The sequence below is a fragment of the Gorilla gorilla genome, chromosome 10, assembly GCF_029281585.2.
Source record: "Gorilla gorilla gorilla isolate KB3781 chromosome 10, NHGRI_mGorGor1-v2.1_pri, whole genome shotgun sequence".
NCBI lineage: Eukaryota > Metazoa > Chordata > Mammalia > Primates > Hominidae > Gorilla > Gorilla gorilla.
In genome coordinates, this window is record NC_073234.2 from 120,513,151 (window position 1) to 120,525,615 (window position 12,465).

Below are 12,465 nucleotides of genomic sequence, written 5' to 3' on the forward strand. Positions count from 1 at the left end.
AAGACCAGCCTGGCCAACATGGCAAAACCCCGTCTCTAATAAAAATACAAAAATTAGCTGGGCATGGTGGTGCATGTCTGTAATCCCAGCTACTCAAAAGGCTGAGGCAGGAGAATTGCTTGAACCCCAGAGGCAGAGGTAGCAGTGAGCCAGGATTGTGACACTGCGTTCCAGCCTGGGCGACAAAGTGAGACTCTGTCTCAAAAAAATAAAAATTAAAAGATAATTTGCACGGGTAAAATGCACCCTTTTCAGTGTACCGTGCTGTGAGTTTTAACAAACACACAGTCATGTAACCACTACCACAATCAAGATGTAGAACAGTTCCATTACCGCCCAAATTCCTTTATACCTATTTATAATCAATCCTTCCTCCTATCTCCAGCTCCAGACATCACTGATCTTTTTTCTGTCCCTATAGTTTTACTCTTCCAAAATGTCAGATAAATGAAATCATAAAATATGTAGCATTATGAGTCTGATTCTTACACTTAGCATACATATTTGAGTTCCATCCATGTTGTATGCATCAGTAGTTCATTCCTTTTTCCCCCAACTGAGTAGAATTCCATCGTATGGATGGATATACCACAGCTTGTTTATCCTGTCACCAGCTGAGGACAATTTATTTCCAGTTTTTGGCAATTATGAATAAAACCTCTAGAAACATCAATAAACAGGTTTCTATGCGGGCGAATAAGGTTTCATTTCTTTTGAGTAAATACCTAGGAGTGTGATTCCAGGGTCATATGATAGGTATATGTTTAACTACATATAAAACTGCCAAACAGTTTTCCAAAGTGGCTGTACCATTTTATATTTCCACCAGCCATGTATCTGTTTGATTTTGAATAATTCTTATAAAACACAGTCCAGAACATTTTCTACAGGATAAAACATCCCACATTTTTCATTCATCACTCAGTAGCTTCCTTTCGACCATTGAGGAAACTGTCTTCTTCCCAGCCATGAGTATCACTGCTTTTCCATATGCACCCCTGCATACAATCAGACCCTGATCACGCCAGTTCTTTCCCACATCCATAGTTTTGTTTATGCTATTTGCCACCTGAGATGTTTACCTTTTATTACTGAAATCTTATGCAAACCGCACTGTCAAAATCTTTTCATTCTGCAAGACTTCCTTCTGCTCTCCAAAAAAGACAAGTCAATGAAAGGTGTTGACAGAGGAGGCCAACAAAACAGGCTCAGGCATTGGGCACAGCCCGTTGCTTTCTGTGCTATCCATCTGGGATCCCATGTGCCACGTGGTGGGGGAAGCTAATGAGGGGTCCAGGAGAGCAGGCAAAAGTCCTAGCATAGCAGGTCTTCCCCACCCCCACCCCTCCTTTTATAAAAGGTGACTATACTTCAAAGTAACTAGAACTGGTTGCAAAGAGTAAAACGAATTCTTATTATTTGGGGTCGTCTGGGATACAGAAAGCTTTTCCTTTGATGCAAGTTTGGGCCAGTTTTTGGTGCTACTCAAGACTTCTCTCTGCCTCCAAGTTTTTTACATCTGAATATATACAAATGTACATATGGCTTTGGCATGGCCGAGAAAAAGAATCGATAAGCAAATTCTTTTATGTACTTCCTATAAAAGAGATACGATACATAAGACAGTTTTTATTTTTTATTTTTCTCTCTCTCTCTCTTCCCTAAACAGTCCCGAGGCCCCCTGGGTGCTGAAGGCAGCACCACAGTGCAACGTGTCCTCTCTCGGTTCCATTTCTGGAGGAGCTGATGCAATTCCAAGGCGCGGGGCTGGGCCAGAGCTCGGTTCTTGTGCTACAGTAGAATAGTGTTCCAGCGTGGCTGCCTCTGCAGCGCCTGGCAATTCTAGAAATTTTGCCATCTGCAGCTCAGCTCAGGAATACTGAGCTTGCAGCCATCAGCTTTGAGTGCCATTATCTGAACCGGCCCTGCGTGCCAGTCTCGAGCGCTTACACCTCCCAGGCCGCCAACGAGGACCCTATTGACTTGATACTCCCCTCCTCCAGGAGACAGTCTCGGTCCCATATGGCTCCAGCTCTTGACCAGGGATCTCATGATTGAAGTGAAAAAGGAAAGGAAGCAGACTCTGTCCTCCTTACCAAGTGACTGTTCCCACCTTGCCATCCCAGCCAGACTTGACACGTCCAAAAACTGCATCCTCAGCCCCCTCCCGGCAGAAGACAATGGTTTGCGTGCCAATTCCCATCCGGGACCCTCCCCAAGCCCTCCTCTGAGGTCTCTCTGTTTTTGTTTGTTTGTTTGTTTGTTTTAAACGCTGTCTTGGTGTTTAGCAAAGTCTAAGCATCGCTGCTCATCCCCAGCCCCACCGCCCCGGCCCTCCCGCCCCGGAGTCTGGAAACCAGCACAGGGTGACAGCCGGGACGCTCGCCCGGGCCGGACTCACCCGGCCAGTGGAGAAGCGCCGGAGCGCCTGGCTGCCCCGCCGCAGCATGCTGGAGAGGAGCGCTAGCACTGGCGACGCGGCGACGCGGCGGCGCGGGAGGCAGGCGGGCGGCGCAGCCTGGGCGCGGCCTGGGCGCGGCCTGGGCGCGGCCTGCAGTCTGGATGCCCCGGACTGCCTGGCTCGCGGCTCGCGGCTCTCGGCCTCTGCTAGTCCGCACCCCTCCCAAAGCCCACAGCCCGCGGCCCGCCCCACCCTACCAGCTGCAAGGCCCCGCCCCCTAGCTGGCAAGACCCCGCCCACAGCTGGAAGGCCCCGCCCCGCCAGCTGGCTGCGTTCGGACAGCCAACCTGGTGCGACCCGGTGGAGCGCGTGGGCTTCCTGGAGCCTGTGGGCCCTGACCCTGGTGCCAAGAGCGCGCCCAGTCCCAGGGACCGCGCCTCTCCGCTGCCTGGACTTTCTGCCAATTCCAGCCAAAGTCCAGGTGCTTTCTAACTGTGGGACCCTCTACCAGTTACTCAGCCCCGCAGCAGTGTATACGGATCTACCTTATTAGTGGTCAATCTGACATCCCAAGTGCTGTCCATAGCACAGCCCGTAAAAGGCACGCCTGTAGACAGATACGTAGTGGGGGCGCCTTCGCTGTGGAGGGATCCTGATGCCTACCTCGTAGGACGGTAGGCCGGGCGCAGTGGCTCCCGCCTGTAATCCCAGCACTTTGGGAGGCCGAGGAGGGAAGATGGCCTGAGCTCAGGAGTTCGAGACCAGCCTGGCCACCATGGTGAAACCCCGTCTCTACTAAAAATAAAAAATAATAAAATAATAAAATAATTAGCCGGGCGTGATGTCGCATGCCTGCAGTCCCAGCTACTCGGGAGGCTGAAGCACGAGGATCACTTGAGCCAGGGAGGCGGAGGTTGCGGTGGAGCTGAGATCATGCCACTGCACTTCAGCCTGGGCAACAGAGCGAGACTCTGTCTTAAAAATAAATAAATAAATTGGTGCAAAAATAATTGTGGTTTTTGCCACTGAAAATAATGGCAAACCCGCAATTACTTTTGCATCAACCTAATAGATACATGCCCTTCTCCCTCACCTCTCTGGAAAAAACGCTCAGACCTGCTTTAGCTGGACGTTTATCTCAAGCCAGACTTCTTAGCCCAGCATTCAGGGCCGAATGCAATTTGCCATTTTCTCTTATTTCTCACTGCTCTTTTGCATATGTAATTCTGCTTGACTGCAGTTCTTGCCTATTCCTTCTTGGACAATGTTTCCCAGAAAAGCTTGTCATCTGTCACTTGTAATTATCTTGGCACTACCGTTTCTTTTCTGAAAGGTACCGCTTACATGCTGCCTCCTGGAGGCGCTTTTTTCTGATTCTTTTCTCTCTTAGTCTCCTTATTCCCCATAAATAATTGTTCACTCCTCTTAACAGGAAAGAATCTTTGTCTATGCATCTGTTATGGCTGTCTCAATCTGCTACTGGTATTTGTATACCTATTAACGTCTCTGTTGGAAGCTCCTTGCAAGCTAAGTCCATGTCTGATTAATCAGGATTTACAGTATCTAGCACTAACCAGAGCTTTAAAAAAATAATAATAAAATAAAAAATAACTTGTTAAAAAAAAACTTGTTGAAATGGATGAATGTGTTTAAGAGAGTAAGGAGACAAAAAAGAACCATCATTAAAACTTGGAGAATTGCGGTTGGGCGCGCTGGCTCACGCCTGTAATCCCAGCACTTTGGGAGGCCGAGGCGGGCAGATCACGAGGTCAGCAGATCGAGACCATCCTGGCTAACACGGTGAAACTCTGTCTCTACTAAAAATACAAAAAATTAGCCGGGCGTGTGGCGGGCGCCTGTAGTCCCAGCTACTTGGGAGGCTGAGGCAGGAGAATGGCGTCAACCGAGGAGGCAGAGCTTGCAGTGAGCCGAGATCGCGCCACTGCACTCCAGCCTGGGCGACAGAGGGAGACTCTGTCTCAAAAAAAAAAAAAAAAAAAAAACTTGGAGGATTGCAACAAACATCCAGGGTTTTGCTTTGAGCACTACATCTTGCCAATTCAACCCACTTTCCTGACTGCATTTTGTGACTTCTTGCTTTTTTAAACTTCCAAATATTGATATTCACTTTATTTATTCTGATCTGTGTATACTAGAAGGGTGCATAAGGAGTTTTTTTTTGTTTTTGTTTTTGTTTTTCCTGAATGAGGTTCCATAGTTATATATTACTATTCCCAAGTTTAGGAAATGTAGAATTTATGTTCACTCAAATATAATGAAATATTCATTGTGTTGACTTTTTCCCTGGAAGAATCAAAAGTATAGTTTCCTTGATAACTGGAAATTAGATCAGATGCAATTACAGAGTTTGACAAAGAGACCAACCCTTGCCAATCTATTTCTATACCCAGCAAAAATACTCCTTAAAAATAGAGATAAAACAAAGCCATTTTTAGAAACAAAAACTTGAGAGAATTTGTCATCGGCAGACAGACAATAAAGGAAATATGAAAGAGTATCCTTCCAGCAGGAAAAAAAAATTTACCCACATGGAAACCTAGAAATGCAAGAAGCCCAACAAAAAAGGCAAAGACGTGAGCAAATTTAAAGTGAACATTGGACAGGGCGTGGTGGCTCACGCTTGTATTCCCAGCACTTTGGGAAGCTGAGGTGGGCAGAGTTCGAGACCAGCCTGGGCAACATGGTGAAACACTGTTTCTACAAAAAAATACAAAGATTATACAAAAATTAGCCAGGCATTGTCACGTGCCTCTAGTCCCAGCTTCTCGGAAGGCTGAGTAAGGAGGATCGCTTGAGCTGGCAGATTGAGGTTTCAGTGAGCTGTGGTTGTGCCACTGCACTCCAGCTGGGTGACAGGGTGAGACCCTGTCTCAAGAAAAAAAAAAGTGAACACTGACCACATGAACAATAATAAATTATTATAATTAATATAATAAAATATTATATGTTTATATATGTATACATGAAAATACACAAATATCCAAACAACAATAGAAAATTGTTGGATAAGTTTGTAGGAAAGAAAATAATCCCAGATGGAAACTCACAGATGAAAAAATGAATAGTAATGTAAAGGATTAATATGAGGGCAAATTTAAGTTAATATTAATTGTATAGAACAATAATAATAATGTTTTATGGAGTTCGAATATATATATGCATGTGCATAGACTATTTAATTCACTTTGTGCCATTTTTGTGAATACAATCATTTGAATAACTTTTTGTAAGTGTCTGGATTAATTTCACACTTTAGAAAGTACATAGATGATGTGCCAAGTTGAAACCCAAGAATTCCCACACAAAACTCTGTATGAAAGTTAGAGTTCTATGTAAAGCTTGCATAGTAAGAGTCGCTATGGTCTTGGGTTTACAGAATACTAAATTGGAATCTTTTTTATTTTTTATTTTTTGGAATTGGTGTCCCTGGAATGCAGTGGTGGGATCACAGCTCACTGCAGCCTTGACCTTCCCTGGCTCAGGTGGTCCTTCTACATCAGCCTCCTGGGTAGCTGGAATTCCAGGCACACACCACCATGCTCGGCTAATTTTTTTTTTGTATTTTTTTGTAGAGAAGGGGTTTTGCCATGTTGCCCAGCCTGGTCTCGAATTCCTGGCCTCAAGTGATCTGCCCACCTCCACCTCCCAAAGTGCTAGTATTACAGGCGTGAGCCACTGCACTTGGCCCTAAATTGGAATCTACTCATTCTGCCATAGATAAATGTTTTGTTTAGTGACTAATATCTGTGACATTAGGGGCCTTGTGCAAATATAATACGTTGATCAGGGATCTGTTTTGTCCTAGACACAATGTTCACTCAGAATTTTATGAAATTGCAAGTCATATAATTTATAAACTTCTAAAAATGTATGTAGAACATTTTTACTTCCACAGTCAACTTCAAGGATTTTAGAACAAAATTCTATGGGTTTCCATGCCCTCTTCTTGTTCGGTTGCTTTTTGACTGAAATTAACATGTAGCCATATTGACTATTTGGAAACATTGCTGTTTCTCTCTATATTTTTAAATTTTGCTCTGCTGAATACTCTGTTTTACCATATATAAGAGTGATGTGAGCTAGGCTAGTGACTCACGACTGTAATCCCAGTGACTTGGGAAGCTCAGGCAGGAGGATCGCTTGAGGCCAAGAGTTCAAGACCAGCCTGGGCAATGTAAGGAGACCCCCCCCCCCATCGCTAAAACAAAAACAACAACAACAACAACAACAATTAGCCGGGCATGGTGGCATGCACCTGTAGTCCAAGCTACTTGGGAGGCTGAAGTAGGAAGATCACTTGGGCCCAAGAGTTTGAGGGCACAGTGAGTTATGATTGCACCACTGTACTCCAGCCGAGTGACAGAGCAGAGACCCTGACTTTAAAAAAAGAGAGATGTTTTCTTTATAAATTTCTCTCTGTCTCTGTCTCTCTCTCTCTCTCTCTCTCTCTCTCTCTCTCTCTTTGAGACAGGGTCTTGCTCTGTCATCCAGACTGGCATACAGTGGCACAAACAAGTCTCACTGTGGCCTCAATCTCATGGGCTCAAGTGATCTTTCTGCCTCAACCTCCTGAGTAGCTGGGACCACAGGTATGCACCATCACACGTAATTTTTTTAAAAAAATTTGAGGCTGGGTGTGGTGGCTCACACCTGTAATCCCAGCACTTTGGAAGGCCGAGGTAAGAGGAACACCTGAGGTCACGAGTTTGAGACCAGCCTGACCAACGTGGAGAAACCCCGTGTCTAATAAAAATACAAAATTAGCCAGGTGTGGTGGTACATGCCTGTAATCCCATCTACTCAGGAGGCTGAGGCAGGAGAATCACTTGAACCCAGGAGATGGAAGTTGTGATGAGCCGAGACAGCGCAACTGCACTCCAGCAACAAGGTCTCACTCTGTTGCCCAGGCTGGTCTTGAACTCCTGGGCTCAAACCATCCTCCCGCCTCGGCCTCTCAAAATGTTGGGATTACAGGTGTGAGCCACTGAGTCTGGCCTAAATCTCACTTTTTTTAAGCACTCTTGACCTTGTATTAAACAATTGTTAATTAAAACAATTATTAATGCTTAATTATTGTTTAAGCAAAAATAATTTTATGATAAAAACAAACACTTGAGAGCACCAGCCCAGCAATGTGTAACAGGAAGAACTGAATTCTGGTAAACAATTTTAATGATGAATTAAGTGAATTAAACTTGATACAAATATATTATGTAATATAAATACTGTATGGAATTTGCCCCTGGTAAATAATTAGGTCTTTTACTTCTGTAATTGTCACTTTAATATTCATTTCCTTTTTTTCCTGTGGTTAATCTCATTAAATACATGAATTTTAATAAAGTTTTCTTCGGACAAATTTACAAGGATGCATCATAACAATGAGGATCAAGAGCCTAAAATAAACTTTTTAAAGTTTTTCCTCATCTTTCACTTGCAGAAAGCCTCCCACCTTTTGAACCAGGCATCCCTTTTGGATCTTGTTTGCATCAGTATAAGCACTACCCTGTGACCCAAAATTATAGTGGCAACCTTGAGCATATTCACTGACAGATCTTCAGCTGTGGGATGAAAACTGATGGCTTCAGCTGCTGTGCTCCTTGCATCCAGCTCTGCATACACATTGAGTCTATGCTTCTCATGGGTGCTGCCAAGCAGTGACCGGGAGTGGCAGAAATGCTATGGTAGGTCATTTCGGGGAAGATGCAGATCACTTCTGACAGGGTGACGCCTCACTGGCCTGTTGAACTTTCTTTGACTTTCATAGCAGTCTAAACCTCTTCTTTAGCCTGCTTTCCTTCACAAGAGGTCAGACCTGCATTGTGGCCTGATAGTTCTCCCAACCTCCCCTCCCAGCCTCCTCACTTCCCCTCACCGCTGTTTTCCACTAATAAATCCCTTGCATGTCTAATTTCATCTTGGCATTTTAGGAAACCTGTAATAATGTTATAGGAGTTATTAAGAAATTATTTTAGGCAGATAGAGAGGAAAAGGGGTCCTTGGAAAGTTTTTGTCTCTTCTAAAGCAGCTCCAGAAAAGGAAAGCCCCAGCTCTTAGAGCCAGGCCGGCAAACTTTGATATGCAAATGCAAGCCATTAGAAACTAGGTCCACCCAAACATGGCAATTCCCACCTTTGCCCTCTTGCCCTTGCCCCCACATGTGCCTGGCAACATGGCCGCCCCCACATATCCCCACGTGTGTAGAACATCATGGTGCCCTGTATTTGCATATTAAAAGGCTAGGGTGGGAGGACCAGTTTTTTTTCACAGGTTATGTGAGTGACATGCCTGCCCAAACCAATTCCCTGAGCCCTATACAAATCAGGTACCACCTCCTCCAGCCTCCTCATATAAGCAGTTACATTTCCACGGCACTCAGGGTTTCCTCTCACGGCTTTGGAGCGTCCCCCTCCCTCTGTCTCTGTTCAGGGGAGCTTCTTCTTTCTTCTCCCTTCTTTCTTGCCTATTAAAGTCTCCACTCCTTAAAACTACTCCACGTGTGTCCGTGTCGTTTTATCCAATTCGGCGTGAGACAAGAGCCCTGGTGTTCTTCACTCATCAGAGCCATATTAATATATATCATGAAAAACATCCACAAAACCGAAAGTTGGTTCTTTGAAAAGGCTTATAAAATTGGTACACATTTGGTGAGATTAATAAAGAAAAAATAAAGAGAAATAACAAATATCAACAACAGAGAATTGGACAGTAGTACAGATCACATAGACATTAAAAACATAAAAAGAGGCTGGGTGCAGTGGCTCACATCTGTAATCTCAGCACTTTGGGAAGCTGAGGTGGGAGGCTTTCCTGAAGCTAGGAGTTTGACACCAGCCTGGGCAACACAGAGCAACCTGGTATCTATTAATTTTTTTTTTTAATTAGCCAAGTGTCATGGCACACACCTGCAGTCATATCTACTTGGGAGGCTGAGGTGGGAGGATTGCTTGAGCCCAGAAGTTACAGTGAGCCATGATCATGCTGCTGCACTCTAGCCTGGGCAGCAAAGGGAGACCCTGTCATTAAAAAAAAAAAAAAAAAAAAGCATAAGAGACTTCTCTTTCAGCTATGACAAAGTCCTTTGCAGCAGATTAATACTCATATGAAGAACAACTAGTACATCTAGCTAAAATTTTTTGGCATATCTATTTGAAGGCATCAGAAAGCTGAAACGGCAGTCAAGACTCTATGTACCGATGTCCTAGAGGAAAAAGCAGCTCACTAAGTTGAATCCAATATTTTGCATTCTGCTTTCCTCTTCAGCATTTACAAATGCTTGGTTTGGGGTGAGAAGCCAGGCATAAAGAAGATGCTAGAGACACCAGCAGTTTTCAGCAATCTAACAGGATGGAGAAGATAAAAACTGGAGTTTGAGCTGACAGGAATTTAGGAGCCAAGATCTTGGAGATAAGAGATGTAGAAGTGTACTCAGTTCATGATACCTGTTTTTAGCTAGAAGTACTTGCTGATTCTAGAGGTGCATGGGATTAGAGGCTATTAAACCAAGCAGAAATGACCGAAAAGCACAGCAGAGTTTTCTGTACCATGAAATTGGAATTCAGCATCTGCCAAGAAGGAAGAAGTCCAGTAAACACCACAAGCTCTCAGCTGATACTCTTCAATGACATTACCCTAGGAAAGGGTGCAAACTAGAGATAGTACAACTATTGTAAGACTACAGCCTAGCCTCACATGCTCTCAGCCCTGATTGGAATGAGCTGATCTGCCTGACTTTAGTTGCCTGCCAAAGAATAGGATCAATCCTCTCTGGAGAAAAATAACATCATCCAGAAAGCCTGCAATTGTTCATTCACTCTCCTGCATTCAATTATAACTGACCAGGTAATACAGGAGTTATTAAGAAATAATTCTTAGGCAACTAGAAAGGGTGAAAGTTCTCAGTGGAATTTTCCTTTAATAAAAAGCGGCCCCAAGCCACTTCTTCTTTAACAGAAAGCAGCCTGAGAAGCTTTTATATGTAAATGTCGGCAGCTGTACCTGAAACCCAGGTACATTCAATATGGGGTCTCCCGCCCTCTTTTCCTTATGACCGCCTTTGCTGGCATTAAAGCAGCCTTCAGGTAAAACCACGTATACAGGTATCATGGCTGCCGCCAGGAGGAGGCTGCATTTGCATAAAAAAAGACTAGGATGGGAGGGACAGTCTTTTCGTTGGCTACGTAAATCACCTGGTCAAACCAATCCCCTGTGCCCTGTGTAAATCAATCACCGCCTCCTCAAGCCTCCGTACAAAACAGATTGCGTTCTGCCCCAAACTGGAGTCCCTTTGGGGCAATCCGCTTTCTCAGCATGAGGAAGCCTTTTTTCTCTCTCTTCTTGTCTATTAAACTTTCCGCTCCTAAACCCACTCCTTGTGTGTGTCCATGTTTTGAATTCTTTCTCGGCTGTGACAAAGAACCAGGGGATATACTCCAGACAATGGAGCCATTTCACCGGGACATCAAGAAAAATGAGCAAAAGAAATAAACAGTGCCACATGAACAGTGCTAAACTAGGTAGAAATAACCACTCTCACTTTCATGTTATCACCAGTAATCTGTGCAATAATGCGATAATATGTTGCTCCATGCCTGACTCAACCAAGCTGTGTGTCAAATTTAAGGACAATTGTTCACTAAGTAATGTTTGAGCATTTGTCATGTGCTGGGCACTGTAGTAGATGCTAGATGTAGAGAGATGAACAAGGCAGATGCTTTGTCATGATGTGAGCCTGAAGCTGCCAAGGAATACCATAGGAACCTAAAGAATGTAGCCCAAACTGTAGAAGACACAGAGAAGAAACAGTAAAAATCCAAACAGTGATGGCCGGGCGCGGTGGCTCATGCCTGTAAACCCAGCACTTTGGGAGGCCGAGGCGGGCGGATCACCTGAGGTCGGGAGTTTGAGACCAGCCTGACCAACATGGAGAAACCCAAACCCCGTCTCTACTAAAAATACAAAATTAGCCGGGCGTGGTGGCACACGCCTGTAATCCCAGCTACTAGGGAGGCTGAGGCAGGAGAATCGCTTGAACCTGGGAGGCGGAGGTTGCGGTGAGCTGAGGTCACGCCATTGTACTCTGGCCTGGGCAACAAGAGCGAAACTCCCTCTCAAAAAAAAAAAAAAAAATTCAAACAGTGGGCATCATTTGAATCCTGAAGCCAGATGCACATAAAGGCCAACCCCACACTAGATGTTTTAAAATTGACATGCAGTAAAAATGACTTTACTGTTGGTATACAATTCTATGAGTATTAACACATGTATATATTTGTGTAGGGAATACCACAGTCAAAATATCAATAGTTGCACTACTCACCTTCTGAAAAAAGTCCTTGCCCTATCCCTTTGTTGTGATATCCATTAACCACCTCTTTGCCCTGATAAACACTGATATGTTCTCTATGACTGTAGTTTGAATGTAGTTGTCAAATCAACGGAAACACAATAGTATGTAACTTTTAGAGCCTGGTTTCTTTCACTCAGCATGATGTCCTTGAGATTTGTGCAAATATTTAGCGTTTTCCATGGAGTTTACGATGCTTCTGTTACTGATTTCTAATATAATTTCATGGTAGTGAGAGAATATAACTGTATTTCAATCCCTTTAACTTTATTGGGATTTATTTTATGGCCTACCACAAGGCCTATCTTACCGAATAGTCCCTGTACTCTTGAAAAAAATGTGTATTTTGCTGTTGTTGGATGGAGTGTTTTGTAAACATCAATTAAGACATGTTGGTGAAAATATTGTTTAATTCTTCTATATACATCTACGTTCTGTCTACTTGTTATATCAAATACTGAAAGAGGAATGTTGAAGTCTCAAACTATAATTGTAAATTCATCTATTTTTTCTTCTTTCTATTCTGTCAGAATTTGTTTCATATATTTTAAAGTTCTGTTATTGAGAGCATATATATTTAGGATTGTAATGTCTTCTTGATGAATTAATCACTTTGACATTGTGAAATGTATCTATTTATTTGAGATAATATTCTTTGTTCCAAACTCTAATTTGTATGATATTAATATAGCCACCA

At 43.6% G+C, this 12,465-nt stretch overlaps 1 protein-coding gene across 2 annotated transcripts in view; it reads right to left on the reverse strand.

Annotated features, from left to right (window-relative positions):
* ALDH1L2 (aldehyde dehydrogenase 1 family member L2) overlaps positions 1-2,645 on the reverse strand; it is a 59,627-nt gene extending 56,982 nt beyond the window's left edge. Inside the window, exon 1 of one of the 2 annotated variants that reach the window (XM_031001056.3) lies at positions 2,402-2,645. In XM_031001056.3, the coding sequence (XP_030856916.2) occupies positions 2,402-2,449 (48 nt within the window). In that variant the 5' untranslated portion in view covers positions 2,450-2,645. The remainder of the gene's footprint in view (positions 1-2,401) is intronic. The other variant, XM_063694273.1, reaches the window with a different exon arrangement.
* Between the last annotated feature and the right edge of the window lie 9,820 nt (positions 2,646-12,465).